This window comes from Geotrypetes seraphini, chromosome 6 (genome assembly GCF_902459505.1).
Source record: "Geotrypetes seraphini chromosome 6, aGeoSer1.1, whole genome shotgun sequence".
NCBI lineage: Eukaryota > Metazoa > Chordata > Amphibia > Gymnophiona > Dermophiidae > Geotrypetes > Geotrypetes seraphini.
In genome coordinates this window covers 88,993,588-89,016,248 of record NC_047089.1, presented here as the reverse complement: position 1 = coordinate 89,016,248, position 22,661 = coordinate 88,993,588, and the positions used below count along the sequence as shown (strand labels likewise).

Sequence of the window (22,661 nt, the reverse complement as noted above, 5' to 3'; positions counted from 1 at the left end):
CTAACGCTCTTGCAAGGTCCTCCTGCAATTTGTTATAATCTGCATACAGTGTTAAAAAGCACCAGTGCCTGCACAATGAAATAATCCACTTTTTATCTTTCACTGAGAAAACCAACACTTTAACCCTACTTTTAAACAGCTGCCCATTCACAAATGGGCATTGCCTCCTATTCTACAACATTTTAATTTCTTCAGGAGCCTCTCTTGAGAGGCTCTGTCAAATTTTCTGAAAATCCATGTACTCTTATCAAGTGGTTCAACAATGGTGCATTTTATTTTTTCCTAGCTAAAAATTGCCAGTACTCAAATACCAGGCCATTTTTCAGGAGCGGGGTGATCACTGAGGTATCCACCCTACAGTAGCCAGGTCCCCTGCAACTAGCCACAGAATCTATGAAAATGCAGCACTGAATGTGCAGAACCTGAACTTTTAATAATACTTGGGGAAGGCATCAACAAAGGGAAGGCAAGTGAGATGTCATCTATATCAACCAACATTTACATTTTTTCTCATGAAAACCAAATTACAATAGTCACATAAAGTCTCAATATGATTACTTGGAAACAGATCTTAATGATTAAGGTCACTTAATATGTGTTGTCTTTCACATATTAAGGCAAGATTCCTTCTTCCCTTGGTTTGTTGTATTAATACTTGGGTACCATCGGTCATTTTTATTAAGCAATAGAATAGGTACTGGTACCCCCTCAAAAAAAAAAAAAAAAAAAAAAGTCCTGGTCATCCATATGTTTTTGTTTACAGCTTCAAAATTTGTAGCACACTGGTGAGGTAAGACTTCCCTTGGCTAAATCAATGTTGGCTTTCTTCTTGTTAACCATGACTGCCATTTTTGGAAGCTGAAGAGGCATTGTTGCTGTGATAGGCTACTCTTAGCATGCTGCTTTGTGGCTCTTTGTGATAATGCAAGTGTCCATGAAGAATTCCAGTGATCACTAGAGAAATCTGGAGTCACAGCTTTTTAAATTAGTAAATGTAGTCTAGACTTACATATATAAACATAGAAACATGATGGCAAATAAAGGCCAAATGGCCCATCTAGTCTGTCCATCCACAGTAACCCACAACCTATCCACGCTTTCTTGAATTCAGACACCCCACCGCCTCTTCAGGGAGACTGTTCCATACATATACCACTCTTTCTATAAGAAAGTATTTCCTTAGATTACTCTGGAGCCTATTGCCTCAACTTCATCCTATGCCCTCTCATTGCAGAGTTTCCTTTCAAATGGACTTGTGCGTATTTATATTATGTAGGTATTTAAATGTCTCTATCATATCTCCCCTCTCCCGCCTTTCCTCCAAAGGATACAAATTGAGATCTTTAAGTTTGTCCCCATATGCCTTATGATGAAGACCACACACCATTTTAGTAGCCTTCCTCTGGACCGACTCCATCCTTTTTATATCTTTTTGAAGGTGCAGCCTCCAGAATTGTACACAATATTCTAAATGAGGTCTCACTAAAGTCTTATACAGGGGCATCAATACCTCCTTTTTCCTACTGGCCATACCTCTCCCTATGCAACCTAGCATCCTTCTAGCTTTTGCTGTCACCTTTTCAACCTGTTTGGCCACCTTAAGATCATCACATACAATTACACCCAAAGGCAAAAAATTGTAGAAATATTAGTAGTTTGGTGTCTTGCTTTGTTAATCTATTTTCTCCTAGGAAGTGCTTTTTCTAGTTTGTGAACGTCAATATACATAAGCGCAGATCTGGTTTATTAAAATCTGGAAAGGCCTTTATCATAAATCACTATAATAACATTAAGAGCAAGATGTGGTGAATGTTTTTCACATATATTGCCTATGGCAGGGACAGTAGAACCAGCCTGCTTCAGTGGTCATCTACACCATTCCAAAATTATGGAATAGCTTACCTTATGAATTAAAAACAGAACCTTCCTGTCCTGTCTTAAAAAAAAAAACCAACAACAAAAAAGTTGCCTTTTGCAACAAGCATTTACATATTAACTGTTTGTAACCTTCACTATTCCGCCCACCCATCTTTTTTTTTTTACTTCTGCTTTTCTTGTACTATTATATTTATAAACCACCTTGCTGCAATTTTAGTGATTTGGCAGTGCAGTGGAACCTTGGTTTACGAGCATAATTCGTTCCAGAAGCATGCTCGTAAACCAAATTGTTCATATATCAAAGCAAGTTTCCCCATAGGAAGTAAGGGAAACTGCTTTGATTGGTTCCACCTCCTCCCCCCCCCCCCTCCACGAGGCTACCGGCGCTGCTCCATTCTCCCCCCCCCTTTGAGGAATCCGACGCTGTTCCAAACCCCTCCCCGCGATCCAGCTTCCCCCCCTGCGAACCAGCATCCCCCCCCCACTCGCATTGCCCCCCCTCCACCGCGATCCTACTTTCCCCCTCCCGAGCAGTCAATGACACCCTTTACCCGACTTGGCACCAGTGCCGGTGCCCAAAGATCCTCCCTCTTCTGGCGCGGCTGGGCGGTGCGTCGGAGATCCTCCTTCTTCTGGGCTGGGCTGGGCTGGCTTTGAGCATTTACGCAAGCTCAAAGCCTTCTGGTCTCGCTCTCTCCGAGATTGAGAGCGAGACCAGAAGGCTTTGAGCATGCGCAAATGCTCAAAGCCAGTCCAGCCCAGCCCAGCCCAGCCCAGAAGAAGGAGGATCTCAGACGCACCGCCCAGCCCAGGCCGCGCCAGAAGAGGGAGGATCTTCGGGCACCGGCACTGGTGCCAAGTCGGGTAAAGGGTGTCATTGACTGCTCAGAGGGGGGGGGGAAGTAGGATCGCGGTGGAGGGGGGGGCAATGCGAGCGGGGGGATGCCGGATCGCCGGGGGGGGGCGCTCGTACAGCGAGGCAAGCTCGGTTTATGAGGCACCAAGTTTGCAAATGTTTTGCTCGTCTTGCAAAACACTCGCAAACCGGTGCACTCGTAAACCGAGGTACCACTATATTTCAAGACTTTTTAAATAACACTTCTGAGGTTGGAAAGGCCCCTGTGTTGGCAGTATCGCCAAATACCATGACAGTACTGAACCTTGCTCCTAAGCCAGGATATGTGGTGTACGATTCTCAGTCCTGCAAATTTACTTTTAATAATTGCTATAATACTTGCATCATGCCAAAGAGAGCTTCATAGTGAGTTTGTAAGATGTATAAGCTATGGCTATGTACCCAGATGTGCATATGGGACATATTTCTTTATTATACCATGCATTTATTGTTACTTGAACTTTTCTCTCTTCATGAGATTCATAGTAATCACTTGGGACTGACACCTCTATGATTAAGGACGTTCTGTTTTTCTCTTTACCACTAAGTCTGGCATCCTCTGATAGACATTTTCAGTGATTTAGATGTCTAAGCAGCACAGTAGCGTGGGTATGGAAGAGAGGTACATCTCCATTCTTTTTGATACATTTAGTTGATGACTGGAAAGTATGGGAAAATGGATTAATATACTGCATTTCTGTGGTATAATCAAAGCTCTTTACATGCTATATACATATAAATTTTCTGTTCCTTGTGGACTTAAAATCTGTTTTGTACCTGGGGCAATGGAGGATTGTGACTTGCCCAGGGTCACAAGGAACTGCTGTAGAAATTGAACCCACTTCTCCAGGTTCTCAGCTCTTCGCACATGCCATTAGGCTACTGCCTCATATACTTCAAAGGATAAATAAGTTGATGACAGAGCTCATTGGTCCATATAGAGCATGTGCTCACAAACCAGTTCTTGGGATACACTTAACCAGTCAGGTATTCAAGATAGCCACAATGAATGTATGTGAGATTAAATTGCATACAATGGAGGTAGCATGTGCAAACTTCTCATGCCTATCCTGAAAACATGACTGGTTGGGTGTGTCCCAAGGACTGGATTTGAGAACCCCTGATATCAAGGGTCTGTGTTGCATGTAAAGAGGTGGGAGTAGGAAAATCTTACAAACGTTGACATGAATGAGGAAGAATTTATCAAACAGTCAAACCAGAGAACTGGGAGTGCTGTAGGCATGCATGATATAGGGAGTGACCATTTGTAAGAGCTGGGAGAAAGAGAAGATGGGTGAGGCATATCAATGTGAAGAAATTTCTATCCTGTAAATGCTAGAGGTTACAGGCATGAAAGGGTTTTGGGTTTTGTTTTTTTTAAGAGAAAAATCCTCAAATATCAGCAAAGAAGGAAAGAGGGGACAGAGAACAGACAGGAGAACACATCTCTTGAAATCCTCCTAAATGGGCAAAAGGAGGGTGACAAAATATTAAAGCATTAATCAGGGAACACAAATTTGAAAAAGAAATACATTTGACTACTGGAGAGGGAGTACAGAACTCCTCACAATGAAGAATTGTTTGGAAAATAAGTACAATACCTACTCTTCCCAGATTTAGAGAAACTGGAAAAACCTGTAGATCAGGCTTCATATGGAAGAGAGTGGTCATATTCCTGAAGCCAAGTCTCAGTGATGCCAAGAAAGTCTAAATTATGGCCATCAGAGGTGTTTAATCAAGGGGCCTTTTGCCTGAAATGATCTAGAATTTACCAGGCATCCCTGGAGGAACTGATTTGAAATCAGTAGTTCTGTTTGGGGTATGTGAGAGGGAGGACATGGATATTTTATCTGAGAAGCTGAGATGATAAAATGTAGGGAAATGCCTACCAAGCAGAACAGATTTATTCTTGCCCATGGTATAATATGGATCTCTTTTACATGACCTTCCTGTCCAGCAGTTCTCTTCCTTCTTGCTCCCCCTTCCCTCATGATGCAGCGCCCTTGTACTTCTTTGTCCTTCCTCCTTCCCCCACTCCCCACTCCAGTACCTTCCCCTTCTCCCACCCCCCCACTCCAGTACCTTTTTTTCTCTAAAGCTTTAAGCTTTTTTTTTTTGCTAGCACCATCAGTAAATATTAGGCTGCTTCAGCTAATCCTGGGGGCATGTCTTCAGGCCGCATCCTCTTTTGAGAAAACAGGAAGTTGCTTCAGAAGGGGTGGTACATGAATGAAGGAAGGCCCCTGGGAGATTGGCTGAAGCAGCCTGCTAATGGTGCTAGCAAAGAACTTCATAGAAGAGAGGAAAGGTACTGGATTTCGGGAATAGGGAGAGCATGCTGCACTGAGGGAGGTGGTGAGGAGAGATGCTCCACCCATGAGAGGAAAGGTGAGGACAGAGCGACATGACACCAATGTGTGAGATCGTACCCTTAAGCATATGAGCTGGCAAAGGTGCCTGTGTGTATCGCACACTGAATGCATGTGATTCGGCATAATAATAATATTTGAGGAGTGGCTGTACCTTGGAGGCATTGTAACATTCTTTGTTTTATATTCCATTCCTTTCCTATCAATTCCTAACATTGTTTGCTTTATTGACCTCACACACTGAACATAGGATGCCCAGTCTCCCACTCTTGCAAGGTCCTCCTGCAATTCATCATCTGCATGCAATTTAACAGCATTAAATTTGATGTTGTTTTGAAATTTGATGACTTTACTGATTTTATCCTGTTTCCAGACCATTTATAAATGTAAAAAGCACAGTGCGATTTTACTACCTTCCTTCTTTCACTGAGAACATTGGCAGTTCAACCCTATTCAGTATTCTATCTTTTGACCAAGTGCCAATCCACTAAAGGACATTACATCCTATCCCACAGTGTTAATTTCCTCAGGGGCCTCTAAAGAAAAATGAAGGCAGATAAAGACCATATGACCTGTCTAGTCTTCATATCCATACTATCTATTATCTTTCGTCTCCCTTAGCCAATGTTTTTTGTCAAACTTTCTGAAAATCTATATACTCTAGCCCCACTGGCCTACTTTGATCTGCAGAGGTAGGTTATAAGGATAGGAGTAAGAGGTAGGTTATAGGGATAGGAGTAAGAGGTAAGTTATAGAAATAGGCAGGGACCATTGCTCAGGCAATAGGCCTGACGGGCCGCCGCGGGAGCGGACCGCTGGGCGAGATGGACCTCTGGTCTGCCTCAGCGGAGGCAACTTATGTTCTTATGGTCAAGTTTCAAGTTTATTTAAGTTTTGATATACCGCTCTTTATAATAATAGTCTTGGTTGTGCAAATCGATTGATTATAAACAGAAGATATGTGCACACTTTTAGCTTTTTTTATAACTACTTCCAAGCAAGTGTAAATGGACATTGCTATGTAGAATCACACGGTAACAAAATTGTCACCTTCCCCTCCCCCGCGGATAACTGTGGGAAACCATCCTGTCATTCTTTAGTGTCAATGTCAATCTCAGTCCTTCTATACCAGCATTCTTCGATGCAAGGCTTTGAGGATCAGTAGTTGTGCCCATTCATACTCTGATTCTTCTCTTTCCTTAAAGAATGACATGGTGATGGTTTCCCACGGTTATCACCGGGGACAAATTCTGTCACTGTGTCATTCTCAAAGGCACATATGTGTCTTTACAAAATAGTCTCACAAAACCTCATTGCTTTATGAAATAAGCACCTGCCTGGCCTTACAACCTAAGCTGATTTGTTATATAATTACCCTCAAAATGGGCTAACTACTTGAATACATCTGGCCCTGTGAGACAAATGCCACATGGATGAGCTATGGAAACAATTTTGTGCATGCCTATACACCAAGGTGTTTATAGCTTTTGTAGAGTTCTTATGGCTTACCCATAATGACATTAGCCCTTTGGTATGCAGTCTATGGAGTGATGAAAGAATTTTACATATGTAATCTGAGTGTGCAAAGGGAGTTCCACCTAATCTTATTAGTTTTATATCAAATTGCTGCAAGATCTGCCCAGTTTTCATCCACAACTTATTTACACTACAGCCATTGGAGTACCTACAGCATGTTATTCATGTCTGTTTTGTGAATCCTCAAAGCTTGGAGGGCCAGTTTCTCATAATTTCCCCCCTCCTCTTTTTTTCTTATTTCCAGGTTGTGAAAGTGACACGGACTCTGAGTTTTTTCTCAAAATGCAGGATGTAAAGAAAAATGACATGTCTTATCGTAGAGTTGTAACAATGGAGCCTAAACCAGTTGGTACATACAATCAGTTTCTACCATCTAAAAACCAACAGGCAGTATACTTACCAGCACCCCTACGAAAGAAGAGAGCAGACAAACATGAGGATAACCGGAGAAGCTGGGCAAGCCCAGTATATACAGAGTCTGATGGAACATTTACAAGGTACGAGCTGCTTTGCCAGATGTATACAGTTTGACCTGCTATAGGCCCCTCTCTAAATACAGAAAAGATAAGTGCTTTTGTTTTCAGAAGACTGTTGCTCTAGGTCAGGGGTAGGCAATTCCGGTCCTCAAGAGCCACAGGCAGGTCAGGTTTTCAGGATATCCACAATAAATATATATGAGATGAGTTTGCATGACTGCCTCCTTCAAATGCAAAACTATCTCATGCATATTTATTGTGGATATCCTGAAAACCTGACCTGCCTGTGGCTCTCGAGGACTGGAATTGCCTACCCCTGCTCTAGGTGAAGCTGGAGATTATTTTTATATGGGGGTGTGATTCCTGTGTTCTGCAAGATTGCTATGTTGAATCTTCATATCAATTTTCATTTTGGCATTGTCTGTTTATGCCGGTGATGATAAACAACTTTAATTTTTCAGGTTTTCCATATATTCTATAGCTCAGGTAAATTGGTTTTCCAAATTTCTTTTGTTTCTAACTTTGAGAATGTTTTTTGGCGGGAGGGAACACTTCAGCTTGTGGAACAATTTGGTACTTTTACTTTGTTTTACTGTTTTGAATTTTTCAATTAGCTCTAATGGTGGCTACAGGAATTTGGTGGCTCCATGTCAAAATGGCCAGGTAAAACATATGACTTCAACATCAGTCTCTCAGTACGACGGCGGTTCTGATTCAGCAGAAAACACAAGGCCTTCGGTCCTTGTTATGGACGATTTAGTGACACACAGGTTCCAATTGGGTAGCAGCCCTTTAAATCCTGCTGCATGGAGTCACCTTTACATATGGAAAAAAGACTCTACAAAAACATGTCCTAAAGAATATCCTTCATCCGGATCTTTAGTTACAGCTCAAAGAGAACAGAGGAGATCAGACGCTAATCAGGATCTGAATAGTTTCTGCGTGTCAGACTTTTAATCTTTCAGTAACTACACATAAGGCTTGTTTTAATGTGCCTTTCTTTATTAACAGGACCACTAACTGTTTTTAGTCATAAAGTCTATTTTTGTTTAATTTGATTTCTTCGTGTGTTATAAAAAGCTTTTATTATAACCATGCAACTGTTCACAAGTGAAAAATGACAACTAACCTGCTGTGTGCATTCAGAAAAAAAACAAAACAAAAAGCATGTGTTCTGTGCTTGTATGGTGTCTACCTGCACAAAATAATTATATTAAATGGACATTTTGAACAGCCTCCAGAGGCAGATTTTGGGTGCTAAAGTCTGCATTGATTCAGCACTGAAAAATACTTGGAATCCCATTACCCATAATGTGTATAAGGAAGAGCACGCAAGTATCCCAGACCTTGGAAAAAATAACCTCCGTGCCCAAAGACTAAACCTACCAGCACCTAGCTCGAAAGTTTGGCTTGGTGTGTTTCTGCCCAAATATTGGACCCCAGAAGAGGAATTATGCTGGGGAAAAATCAAAAGTGGATCGCGTACCAGACCCTGGTACAAGGAGTTTCAAGGATTCAGGTCTGTTATCTACGGATTAATATAATTGCCCTCAAACACTTAACTAAGCATTCCCTCTAGTCCTGCCTTGCACTGAATCCTTAAAATCTTTGCATTTCTTAGTTCTTTGGTTTCTGCCCTGCTCCTCTTATTTTCCATTTGTCTACTTTAAAATTTTAGCCTAGGTCCACCCTGAAGCTGCTTATGTTGGAACGCCAAGTGGGGTGTACATTGTTAGTGTTGCATGTCATTGTAAGGAGAAAACTATTAAGGGTCACTTTGCTTAAAGTGTGCTAAGCAGTTGATGTTACTATACTGGTATGATAGCAAATGCAAATTCATGCATCAACTCCATTCTGTGTCAAGGGTGGGTAGTGGGTAAGTTATGGGCAGTGGATGAACAATGGACTGCACACTGCAGTTAACTTAGGATACTTCCCACATACTCACTTGTGCAGTTAGCACAGGTGCAATTAGCATTGCCTCAAGAGAAGGTGTTAAGCGCCTCAGCACTAATTGCAAATAGTCTTAACCTTTTCCTTTCGTAAATACATTTTACGTTACGCTGGTTCCAATCGTAATTATTTTAGCAAAGTTTTGTATTATTCACCGTTATCATTTACGGCTATTGTAAACATAATGTAAATAAGTCATAAGTCTGTAAATTCAAATATTTTGTGTTCCTGGCTCTTTATTAGTCCATACAGACTGTTTATGCACGATGGCAACGACATTTTTAGAATGTCCCATCATCCGGGATACACGATAGGAAAAGGTTAATATGCAGTAAAACCTTTCCAGTGCAGTAACACTGAAAAACATGTTGGCATGTCCACAACAGTCACATTTGGTAAGTGCAAAAATTAGCTCCCTTTAGTAAAAGGGTCCCTAACTTATTTGCTGGCTTGTGTGTGTGTTGGGGTGGTGGTGGGGGGCAAAGGATGATAGAGATTAAGATTTTGATTTGGATTTTACTCATCCTCCTCTGTCTTGTTGGGAATTTTCTCTTGTGCAATTAGTCTGATAGATTAGCAGGGGTTTGGCGCACTAGGGCACAGGAACAGTGTGTCCCTGGCACAAGCAAACTTTTTCTTCTTTATCTAGCCAGGTGTGTATAATGCTATCTTGGTTCTATACATGCCCTGGGAAGAGCATTTCAGCCTAGCTAACTTTCTGGTTGGCTGAGTTAGTGCTACTTCAGGAAAAGAACCCTTTGCCTTTAGTAGCACAAGCAGCTTATCTAAAGTAAAAGTAAAATAGACTCCTTTTATGAATTTAAAACATTGTAAATAGGCAAGCTTTATTTCTTAGGACTATCAGGATGTGAATTGTACACTTTGTAGACATGTTATACAAAGGGGTACACCATCTTTTCAAGCCATTCTTCTTATTTCTTGTTCCTGCTATGGTAGGAAGTCTGAGTCTGAAGATGATGACTTGGCATGTGAAATAAGCCAAGTCGTCAGCGGTGGCCAGAGAGTGGGTCATGGTCTAAGCATGGATTTCAGAAGAGATTTGGGCCACCCCAGTAGTAACATGGCACAAGCTGCTGGAGGGAGAGATGCTGATGCTTCTGATCAGCCCAGGTTGATATGAATGAATTTCTTAAACTGCTCTTGTCCTGTAGCTTCATTACATCTTCCACAGCTATGTTATCTGAGATCAGTAGCATTCAACTATTTCATGCCTTGTACTCTGTTAAGAACATTAAATAAGTGGAAGTGTGAAGAACATGTATTTAAAACAAATACACACATTAGTTTTATGATTTGTATAGATGCACATACTTGTACATGTTTACATGTTTCAGAATTTGTGCTGTTCTTTTTCAACCCACTCTAATGTTCTTGTCTTCATATGTTTCTTTCTCTGTACTTTAATGAGGATCTCCTTCCTTTTCTTCCTTTGCTTGCTTCAGTCAGTTTAAAATACTGCAGGCCTTGCAAAAATTCACTGCTGATTACCTCTCATCTGAAACGAAACCCAAAACTGATCCCAGTGCTGGCCCCAGGGTTGTAACGTATACGAAGAAAGTTTTTACTCCAAGATGCAATAAAGACGACAATGTGAATGGGTACTCAAGCCCAGACTTGGAGAATGATGATCTCTTTGCACGTAAAATTAGAGCTTTCCACATCAATCAAGTCATGGAAGTGGGTATTCGAAGAACTCCTGTTGAAGAATGTCCTCTAGAGAAAGACATAGTACTACAAACAAAGGATAGTGAGATTCCAGACTTGGAGAAGGATGACATGATTACTCGCAGAGGTGAAAGACAGAAAATGGAAGTGCCTTTATCAGGTGCACCAGACAAATACCATGCTATACCTTTTCCAGAGCCATGGACACTTCCAGAAGAAATACAAATGAAATTTCTTTGCCCGATTAAGAGAGCCACTGAATCAGGGGAGAAACGTCATCAAGGCAGGATTATAGTACCTTCAGAACAGCGAAAGAAAGATGATATGCTGTCTAGAAAGATTGGCTCTTGGCATGTTGCAGGTGCTGTACAACAAAGCAGTTTCATTCCTGGTCCTTGTAGTGAGGAGGACTTGAAAAGATGGGAGTCTATCCGGGAGGCCAGCAGAATGAGGCACAAGAAACGGCAGCTGGTTGAGAGGTCAGATGGTATTTATGCCAGGATTGTGCCTGTGAAGTAATTGAACAGTTTGGACATTGCATGCTCAGTGTCTTGGTGAGGGATACAGCCCCTAATGCAAACATTAATCTGTAAAGTTTGTGTTCTTGGTTTGTGAAAAGAGAGAAATATATGCAATACAGTCTAAGATCTCTTTATTTCTTGCTATAGGAGGGTCCCTATAGTGTGACTTGTTTGACTGTATCCAGGTTTCACATATATTATGCAAATAATTTTGCATGTGAATGATGCCTTGCAATATTGCTTCAATATATGGACTTTGATAACCATAAGAAATATTGTTTTTCAGTGAGTAATGTTTGAGCTATGCTTGCGAGCAAATCTTATGTTTCTTCAAGAGAAAATCTTATTTGAGAACCATATTCTTGACAGGTTGATCTTTGAAAACTGGCATATTTTCTATGCCTTAGAAATTACTTTTTTTGCAAATTCAGTATTGCATATATTCATTTTCTTGCTGCATTTGATGTGATCTTTTTTCAGTTTTTTTTACAAAGTTATATTTTAGGTATTCAAGCGGTACACAGTTAACTGTAAATACTTTTTGACCCACAAATCTTTAGCGAATTGTATTAGCCACTGTTAAACTTTTTAGTACACTCAACTGCCACTAGGTTATGTGCTATAATAGAACATTATAATCTTGATTGATGTTTTGCTTTGCATTTATGGTTTTTTTAAATGAAAAATCTTTCTCCATGCATGCTGTAATCTCTTTGCTTGTAAGATATTCTAATTATACATGAAAAGAAAACAAAGAAATACGTTTCTGAATTTTTGGTTTTCTCTGGTTTCTCAGACTGTTCCAAAAACTTTCCTTTGATGATGGGTAAGTCTGTGCTTAACTCTTGAAATTACTTCTGCAGAGTCTTCTGTGTGCATCATTGTGTCAGCTTGAATGTGTGCTGCATGCATACCAGAAGCTATGATGGAGAAGCTGGATAGCAGTCTTGTGATAACTATGCATGCATGTTGCTTCAGAATGCACATTTTGAGACTGCCAATTATGTAACCAATGCAGTTGTTTACAGTGCTTGAAAGAGGAGGTGTAAATAGATTTTGGTCAGCATTGTATATAGTTATAGTATAAGACCAGGTTTATGGACTCACTAGACAAAATGAAGGCAAGAGTAGAAAATGTCTACAAGTAAGTTTGCTAGTGCAAGTTTTGAAACAGTGAATTTTTTGTCCAAGGAATTAATTTTTTGCAACTTTAGGAATGATACTTTGGTATCAGTTGTGGCAGCCTATGGGAAGATTAGGTTCTTACCTTGATAATCTTTCTGGTAACATGGCATACGAGTCCTGATGATTGGTTTAACTTCCACTAACTGCAAGCTGAGCATGAAAGAATCATATACTTTTTCTTCAGCTCCATCTCCTTCCTCAGTAGGCTGTACTGCCTCTCTCAGTTTGTACCAAAGCAGTCGATAACCACTACAAGAGGAAACATAAGAAGGAAGGGGTATAGGGAACTTTCCCGACAAGACACTTCTGTTCTGCTCTGCAACAAGTTATAATGAACAATGTTAATCAAAACATACATAAAACAAAGCCACCTATCTGGGTATAACCAGCACTAACATTTATGGAGTTTGCATATTCTCAATTGCATTTGAATTGATAATATGGCATTATACTCATAATTGTAAAAACAATAAAACACTCTAGTAAATTGGTATACTGTATATGTACTAATAATCACAAAGAAAATCTAAGGAAGGAAATAAGCCTCTGAAGCCACTCAGGACCATTTCTAATGCACCTAATGAAGTAAGCTGAAATCCTCTAGCTCTGCTTTGTACCATCTATCTTAGGCAAAAAAAAAAATACAAGCCTTCATCAATTGTTCAGACCCACAGACAAAAAATGGCAGTCATAAACAGTGCTTGTGTGCTAAAAACTGTTAATGTTGCACAGAACTGCTGGTGATACAAAAGAGCAATCACAAACTGTTACTGATATACTTTAAATTATGCTGCATGAGCTTCTAGGCAATACAGGCAGTCCCTGTGTTAAGAACGAATTATGTTTTTTAAGCTGGCATGAGAAGATCTCAAGTTCTGAACACATATACTTGTCCTAGACATTATACAGATGAATAATTACACTGACAGGGGTGTCAGGACATGTTACCAGAAAGATTATCAAGCTAAGAACCTAATGAGTTCTGACGATTGGGACTTATAAAAGCAGTCCCTTAAATCTAGGGTGGGATAGATGAGCCTACCCTTTAAACTGAGGAACCAAACACAGCATCCTATTTTTTTTTTTGCTGCTATGTCCACTCTATAAAACTTTGTAAAGGTATGAAGTGTGGACCATGTAGCTTCTCTGTAAATCTCCTCATGCGGGATCACCCATGAAGAAGCTACACTTACAGTGAAATGTGCTCTCAAAGATATTGGAGGCTGTTTACCACAGCTGATAAATTGCTATGTGAATCCATGTGGAGATAGATGTCTTAGATGCTGGCTTTTCTAGCCTGGTCCTACTAGTTAGGAAAAAAAGATGATTGGAGAGCCTAAAGTCATTAGTCACTTTAAGATAAAGGAGAACTCCCCTCACATCCAGTAACTTCAACACTTTGTACTGTTTCTTCGAACCTGTGGGCTGAAATGAGGGCAGTTGGACCTCTTGATCGATGTGAAAAGCCGATACTACCTTTAGCAAAAATGAAGGAACTGGCGCAGCGAGACCCCAGCTTCTGTAACCTTGAGGAATGGCTCTTTTCATGAAAGCACCTGCAACTTCGAGACTCATCTTGCCGAGGAGATACCCATTAAAAAGACTGTCTTAATTGTCAGATCCAGCAGAGATGCCTCTTGTAAAGGTTCATAAGGAACCTTATTGAGACCCTGCAAAACAATGTGAAGGCTCAATGATGGAGAAGGTGGTCATACCGGAGGATGCAGCTGAGTGCCCCCTTGAATTTTGGCTATATCTGGATGAGAAGCGAGTGAAACCTTTTCCATTTAGGCTTTACAGCAGGAAAAACTAGCCTTGAGAGATCCAACCACTAGATCTTTCTCGAGTTCAGCTTAAAGAAATGCCAGGGCTACTGAAAATGGAGACCTCAAGGACTCCACATTCTTTAGCACACCAAAGCTGAAACATCTTCTAGGTCTTAGCATTGGCTGCGACTATCTCTGGGTTCTTAGCTCTAAGGAGAATAGTGATAACCACCTTTGAATACTCTTTCCATGCTAAAGCTGTGCACTCAAGAGGCATGTCATAAGCCCAAAATATTCCAGATTTTCCATGAGCACTGGACCCTGTGAGAAAATTCAGATGAACTGGCAATTTGAGACCCTTGTTTCTCTGCAGGCACACCAGATCTGTGTATCAGTGCAGACAGACATGGCCAATCTGGGGCTACCAGGACTTCCAATCCTGAGTGGTGTGCTATTCTGCAGATAACCTAGCCCGGGGGTCGGCAACCTGCGGCTCCAGAGCCGCATGCGGCTCTTTTCCACCTTTGCTGCGGCTCCGGTAGTGTGTCACGCAGGCATGCAGCTTAAGTCCGGCGTCGCGGCGGGAAATAGCCATGCTGAGCAGTGAGCTCAGCACATACACAGATGAAAGCCTTGCTTGCTGATTGGTCCGGCGGCCCCGCCCCGCCGGACCAATCAGCAAGCAAGGCTTTCATCTGTGTAGTGCTGAGCTCACTGCTCAGCATGGCTATTTCCCGCCGCGACGCTGGACTTGTAAGGTGCCTGAAATAGAAATCATCCTGGCCGGGGTCGGTGTCATGCTCCGGAGATCTACAGCCTTCCTATCTCCCTCTCCCTTCTACCTGCTTCCGGCCACATCCCCTGCTCCGCGGCTCTCTTCGGCAACTCAGCAGCAGCGATCGACACAAGCTTCTGACGTCGGGGCCTACCCTCTGCGAGTCCTGCTTGTTTCAACTTCCTTTTTCCACAAAGGCGGGACTCGTAGAGGGAAGGCCTCGATGTCGGCAGCTTGTCTTGATCACTGCTGCTGACGAGTTGCTGAAGAGAGCCGCGGAGCAGGGGGGTGTTGCCAGGTGCAGGTAGAAGGGAGAGGGCCAGATGCAGGACTCGTGGGTGAGGGAGCAGAAGAGAGAGGGGAGGGAAACAAAAGGAAATATTTCATACTGGGCTGGGCCGGAGTGGAGGGAGGGTGGAAAGATTCTAGCTACAGGGTGCAGTAACAAAGGAAAAGGGGGGAAAGCTGAAAATGGAGATAGTGACACAAAGAAGAGAAAGGGTAAGCAGGACCTACTGAATAAGGATAGAGATACAGAGGGGACATGAAGAGGAGGTGAAATAGAGACATAGAAGTAATGCTGAAAAAGTGGGGGGGGGGAGATAAAGACATTGAAAGGGCAAATGGTGAACATGGCGTAAAGATAAGGACAGAGACAAATGAAGATTCTGAAAAAGTGGTGAGATAGGGATATAGGTGAGATGGACACAAAGAAGGGTGATGCTGGAAAATAGGTGGAATGGTAATTCTGACAGACACAGAAGGGAAATGCTGGATCAAGGAGAGATGGGGCTCAGGCTGGATGGAATGAGGAGAAATGCCTTGTTGGCCCAGAACTTCCTCTCCTACGTCAGAATTGACGTCAGGGAGCGGAATGCTGGTCAGCGCAACACTTCTGCAGGGAAAGCTTGGGACGGCGGTGGCTTGGGGGCTGTTCCCCGATTGCGGTGGCAGCAAACCGAGTGGCTTGGGGGACGGCACGGAGACAGAAAGAAGGGGGAACAGGGAGACAGAAAGAAAAAGTTGGGGGAGAGAATGAGGTCTGGAGGAGAGGAAACATACAGGAGGCTGAAAGTAAGGAAGAAAGATTGGATGCACAGTCAGAAGAAGAAAGTGCAACCAGAGACTCATGAAATCACCAAATAGCAAAGGTAGGAAAAATGATTTTATTTTCAATTTAGTGATCCTGTATATAGCATTAAGATAAGAAACAATATATGCAGTGTTAGATTTGTTTTATAATGGTTTTGCGGCTCCAAGTTTTTTTTTCTTTTCGAAAACGGGTCCAAGTGGCTCTTTATGTCTTAAAGGTTGCAGACCCCTGACCTAGCCTATCATGGGCCATGGGGGTAATGCGTGCAACAGCTCATTCTGTGGCCACGGTTGTACTAGTGTGTCCAGTCGGGCACTTCTGGACTTGAAACGTAACAGTCTACTTTCTTTTTCATTGCTGAAGCCATCAGATCTACAGTCAATCATGCCCCATGATGCGCTATGTGCTGAAAGTCTTCCTGGGACAACAACCACTTCCCTAGGTCCAGTGTACGCTGGCTGAGGTAGTTGGCTTATATATTCTCCACACCCACTGCATAAGCTGTGGAGATTGCCTGCTGGTAGATTTCTGCCCAACAGAGCAACTGGGCTCCAGTCTTAATGGAGCATTTCCGGTGCTCCCTGCTACTTGACATAGCGTACCACTGTGACATTGTCTGAGAAGATCCTGACAGCTATGCCTTTCAGGGATTTCTCCACCATTTGTAATGCCAGCTGTATAGCTCTCAGCTCCAGTCTGTTTATTGACCATTTCCTCTGAGAAGGCCGTTCATCAGACTTGAATTGGATGGCCATTCAATGAGCTCCCCAGCCATAAAAGTTGGCTTCTGTGGTAAATATCACCCACAAGGCTGTATGGAGAGGCATGCCCTTCGACAGAGACTCTGGTTGGTGCCACCAACACAGGCTGTGCTGTGCTTTCTCCATCCAGGCCAATGGCATCTGAAGGGGATCTATATGCAGGGACCAGCAAAACAGTAGGATATCCTGCAGCGGACACGTTAGCTTTTGCTAAAGGACCCCAACACCTTGAAATAGTGCCAAGCTGAAGGTGCTGGCATCAAGAGGTCTAAAATTTGTCTCCAGATTTTCTGTTTGTTTGGCTTAGGAAGAAAAACATGGCTTTCTGCTGTATTGAAACAAAGTTGACATCCAACTTTACCACTTATGCCACTGCTTTTTCTCCCACCGACTTGGACGGGGTTCTGATCAACCAATCGTCCATGTATGGATTCACCTGTATTCCTGCCTTATGAAAATGTGCTACTACCACAACCTTAGTGAACATGCGTGGTGCTGTTTTCAGATCGAAGGGGAGTGCAGAAAACTGTCAGTGTGCTATGGAATATGAAGATAGGCCTCTGTCAAATCTAGGGAGGCTAAGAATTCTCCTGGTGCTGCTGCCGCAATGACCGACCAAACAGTCTCCATGTGGATTTGCACACTTTGTATTCCATTGATGGACTTCAGATCTAGGATTGGTCTCCAGTCTGAGTCTTTCTTGGGTACTATGAAGTATATAAAGTATCTGCCTAAGCCCAATTCTTCGGGAGGTATGGGTTCTAAGGCTTTAATGTTTAACAACCTTATCACAGTCACTTGGACTTTGAATGCTTTCTCTGGTTGCCAGGCCATAGAGTCCACAAACAGATCCGGGAATGGGTGACAGAATTCGAGCTTTATCCCTATTGAATAATGCCTAGCACCCAGAAGTGTGAGCATTTTTGCACCTAAGCTGCCATATAAGCAGATTGCTGTGGTGCGAGAACCAGAAGATTGAGGTCACCTAAACCTTTTTGTAGTTCTGTCGAGATCCCTGATACAATCTTTAGGCAGAGGCTCTTACTAAATACTGATTAAATCACCAAGAGGCTTGAAAATTAACTCAACCTGACCCTCCAGAGTGACTTGAGTCGATTGGAGAAATGGGCAGAGAAATGGCAGATGAAGTTTAATGTGGAAAAATGCAAAGTGATGCTTTAGGCAGAAAGAATAAGGGACACAAGTATAGAATGTCAGGTGCAACTCTGGGAAAGACCAAACAAGAAAGGGACCTGGGCGTACTGATAGATAGGACCCTGAAACTGTCAGCGCAATGTGTTGCGACGGCAGCGAAGAAAACAAATAGAATGCTAGGCATGATAAAGAAGGGAATCACGAGTAGATCGGAGAAAGTTATAATGCCACTTTATAGAGCGATGGTCAGACCACACTTGGAATACTGCGTCTAGCATTGGTCTCCATACCTAAAGAAGGATATAAAACTGCTGGAGAGGGTGCAGAGACAAGCAATGAAGCTAGTGAAAGGTATGGAGAACCTGGACCATGAGGAACGACTTAGGAGACTGGTGTTGTTCTCCCTTGAGAAGAGGAGACTGCGAGGGGATCTGATCGAGACTTTCAAAATACTGAAAGGAATCGACAAAATAGAGCAGGAAAAACAGTTATTTACAATGTCCAATGTGACACGGACAAGAGGGCATGGACTAAAGCTGAGGGGGGACAAGTCCAGGACAAATATCAGGAAGTTCTGTTTCACGCAGTGAGTGTGGACACCTGGAATGCTCTCCCAGATGAAGTAATTACGGAATCCACCGTTCTAGGATTTAAAGATAAACTAGATGCACATCTCCTTATGAGTGGCATAGAGTGATACGGGTAAAGGTAAACTAGATGCACATCTCCCTATGAGAAGCATAGAGTGATATGGGGACTAAATCTATGCCAGGGTACATCTGGCGGGACCTCCGCATGTGCGGATCGCTGGACTTGATGGACCTAAGGTCTGATCCGGAGTTGGCAATTCTTATGTTCTTATGTTCTCTAGGAGCTTGTGGTCTGCTGTCCGGCAAAGGTTTTGGGCGATGATCTGCCACACTGGCCCTAAGATCATCCAATCCCTTACCAAATAGCATTTTTCCCTTAAAAGGAAGCCTTCTCAATTGTTACTTTGGAAGCTGAATCTCCTGGCCAATGTCTGATCCAGAGCATTTTCTGAGGGGAGAAAGCATAAGCAGAAACTTTGCTTCAGACTCTGTCATATAGAGCATCTGCTACATAGTTAACCCCTGCCATTTACAGCTGGGGAAATTGTCATCCACCATAGGAGTCCAAAGTAATCTGGTTTGGTAAGCACTGCTGCTGTTTGTCAAGCACTGAGGCCACTGCTGCTGCCTTAATTCCAAAAACTCATCTAAACAATACCCCTACATGCAGAAAAGCATCAGGGAAACAAGTTCTCCAACTAAAAACAGTGTGTCTAAAAATAAAAAATTTTGTGTGAAAAGATTTGGTATCGGTGAATCAAAGTGCTCGCCAGGCACTAATACTAATGTGATTCTCGACGGACTCTGTTGTCATTATAGAATCAAATCGTTTTGTTCCTCTTAAATAACTTGGTGATTCGATGTAGGATGGGTTGGGGTGGGCATCAATGGGAACTCCATTAACTTGGAACATGAGGATGTTACTGGCCAGGCTTTACGGTAGATATCCTGCAAACAACGAGATGGTTAGATAGGCTGGCATGAGCTTGGATGGCATTTGGAACCTAGGACAATATCAGGTGGACTTTACAGTCTATGGGCCAGAAATATCAAAAGAAGTTAATTTAATCATGTTTTTTTAATGAGTATAACTAATGGGCAAACTGGATGGACTGTTAGGTCTTTATCTGCCGTCATTTACTATTTTACTAAGAAAATCAACAAAAATTAGTGTAAAAAGTGGGAGAACTGTCCCTAGTGCAAAACATGCATCAACAAGTGCTTGTTCCCTCTTAACAAAAAATGTATGTCAGTCTTATCTGAAATTCTGGAGCACTTTGACGCATCCAACAAGGACCCCATTTCATAATTTTCCTCAGGGATCTTTTGCGTCTAAGTTCCTAATCATAATTTAATTGTAAATGAGCTGGAATGACAATGTTTTAACATGAAGATCCCACAACTTTTTAAAGAACACCAAACTGCGTCAAGACATCAGTGATGGCACTGTGTTGCAAAAAACTTTATTTAGATTAACAACCACAGAATCCTGATGATTAAAAATGTAAACATTTGCTAGTGAATGTTAATCCATGTCTACTCAGTGTTATCATTAAGTCCAATGGTCCCACTGTGTTCAATTGGTGGATCCAATATTGTTCTTGTATGGTGAGACACTGGTGTTTGTTGCCCCTCTACTATTGAAACATGCAGTTTAATAATGAAAAACAAAACAAAAAACTCTGAACACAGCATAATAATCCTTACAGTGATATCAATTTAAAGTAATGAGGAAAAAGACCTCAAATACACCAGTGGTCTCAATATTCAAAGACACATTCGGCGGGGCAAAAGGTACTACCAGTCAAATATTGAGACACTGGGGTATTTGAGATCTTTTCCCACATTATTCTAAATTGATATCATTGTAAGGATTATACTGTGTTCAGAGTTTTGTATTTAGTTTGAGCTTCAGTTTGTTTCCATATTTATTTTGTGATGCTCAATAATGAACCATTTGATATGATCAAATTGATGATGATGATTTGGTGCGTCCAACATATATTTTATTACAAGGACATAAAATGACATAGGCAACATACGATGAATCACACGTAGTATGAGATCTTACACAATATGTTCTATCTGTAAAAGGATGAATCCTTTGAGAGGTCTTCAGAGATGTATTGCAAACTTTGCATTGTCCACAAGGCTGATGGGAACCACTCATTTGTACTGTATCATTGTATATTAAAGATTGCACTATGTTATCTCTGATATTACATCCCCTGGAATATGCAATTCCAAGGTCCTGATTTAAGAATAGAATGAAATTCCAGAATATGCCAATGGCATAATGAGCAGCCAGTACAAAATGTTTTAAAACACATACATGTTGCTCCATTTTCGTTTCTGATCTAGGCTGCAATAATAAATCTCAGTTGGCAAACAGGGCTATATTGTAAGCTCTATTGATGACTCTTACAGGATAACCTCCGGCCATAAATTTTTAAAATAAATTCCCAGCTTCTATTTTAAACTGCATAACAGAGGTACATTTGCATCTGATCCTCAAAAACTGGCTGATGGGGAGAGAATCTGTCAATTTCCGAGGATGAAAACGGGAATAATTAAGGTAGTTATTTCAATTCATGCTGTATCTTGACAACTAAGACATCCCAAAATGATATTTTATGTTGATGGCAAGATATGGTAAATTTCATGTTGACATCAAGAATGTTCAACCATGTTACAAATTGTTCTAATTCAAACTGAGAAGAAGACCAAACCAAAAGAATGTCATCAATAAATCTGAGCCAAATTTTAATGTTGGTTCACCAAACGGAAGAATACAACCAAGTTTCCTCAAATTGGGAGACATACAAATTATCTATGCTTGGTGCCATAGCTGTCCCCATTGCTGTGCCAAATGTTTGAAGATAAAAAATCAGTTCCAAACAAAAAAATAATTTTTACACAACACTGTCAGCCCAATTGCATTAAAAATCTGTTGGAGTCTGTGGACTTTTCTCCCATTTTTGTAATGTGGATTTAATAACGTTCAAGGCTGCAAACTGGGAACATAAGAACATAGTAGTATAAAGAGCTGTTAGATCTAAAGTAACAAGAATGTCTGGCACTATGGTTCCAGAAACAGTTTTAATTTTCAGCAAAAAGTTCATGGTGTCCTTTATGTAAGATTTTGCAGTGGAGACAAAAATTAATAAATAAATAAAATTCCAATGTAGCCAGGAGGACTATCAAGAGATTTATGAATTTTGGGCACAAGATAAAAAACTGGTTTCTTAGGATGAATTGGAATTAGATATCTTGCTTCTGCTTTCATAAGATGACCACTATCCAATGCTCTAGTCACCACAGAGGTAATCTCTGATTTTAAAGACACTATGGTATCTGACTGAAGCCTAACAATATTTGTCACCCAACTGACGATGAGCTTCTTTGATATATTGATCTCTGCTCCATACCACTATGGCTCCACCCTTATTGGCAGGACATATCACAACATCAGAATTATGTCTGAGATTTTAGTGCACCTTCAGAGGGCACAGTAGGACCCTAACAATTTACATAAGCTTTCCACATAAGACTCACAAAATCAGGGGTAAAGCCCTGAGCAGGAAGCCCAGAGGGATCCCTTCAGGGACTCATCTTGTCTCTTGGGCTCTGTGGTATCCACACAACTGCCTTTATGAAGAGATTCACCCAAGGCGGTGTACAGCAGGTACAATTCAACATAAAACTTACAATTTTGTTAACAGCGTAACAAAAGTAAAAAGACCAAATATAAACATAAATACAATGAATGAGGTAAAGTCTAAATCAGTAAATTGAAATTTAATACCACGAGTACCTTCCTTCTTCCCATCTTCTCCCTAACTCATTGATACTACCTGATCTACTCTTTGGAAATGACCTGTGATCTTACTTTGTAACCCTCCTTCTATAACTCTTTTGTAATTCACCTTGAACCACAGGTAATGGCAGAATAGAAATCACTAATGTAATTAATAAGACTACCATGAAACAGTTCAAAATTATACTTATTGACAACACTGAAA

The 22,661-nt window shown here is 41.5% G+C and overlaps 1 protein-coding gene across 12 annotated transcripts in view; it reads left to right on the top strand.

Annotated features, from left to right (window-relative positions):
* Positions 1-22,661, top strand: part of LMO7 (LIM domain 7) — a 444,867-nt gene that overhangs the window by 313,581 nt on the left and 108,625 nt on the right. For 9 of the 12 annotated variants that reach the window (XM_033950185.1, XM_033950181.1, XM_033950180.1 and 6 more), the window contains 5 exons: positions 6,923-7,175; positions 8,389-8,673; positions 10,065-10,238; positions 10,571-11,272; positions 12,111-12,140. In XM_033950185.1, coding sequence (XP_033806076.1) covers positions 6,923-7,175; positions 8,389-8,673; positions 10,065-10,238; positions 10,571-11,272; positions 12,111-12,140 — 1,444 coding nt within the window. The remainder of the gene's footprint in view (positions 1-6,922; positions 7,176-8,388; positions 8,674-10,064; positions 10,239-10,570; positions 11,273-12,110; positions 12,141-22,661) is intronic. The other 3 variants (XM_033950189.1, XM_033950187.1, XM_033950188.1) reach the window with 2 other exon arrangements.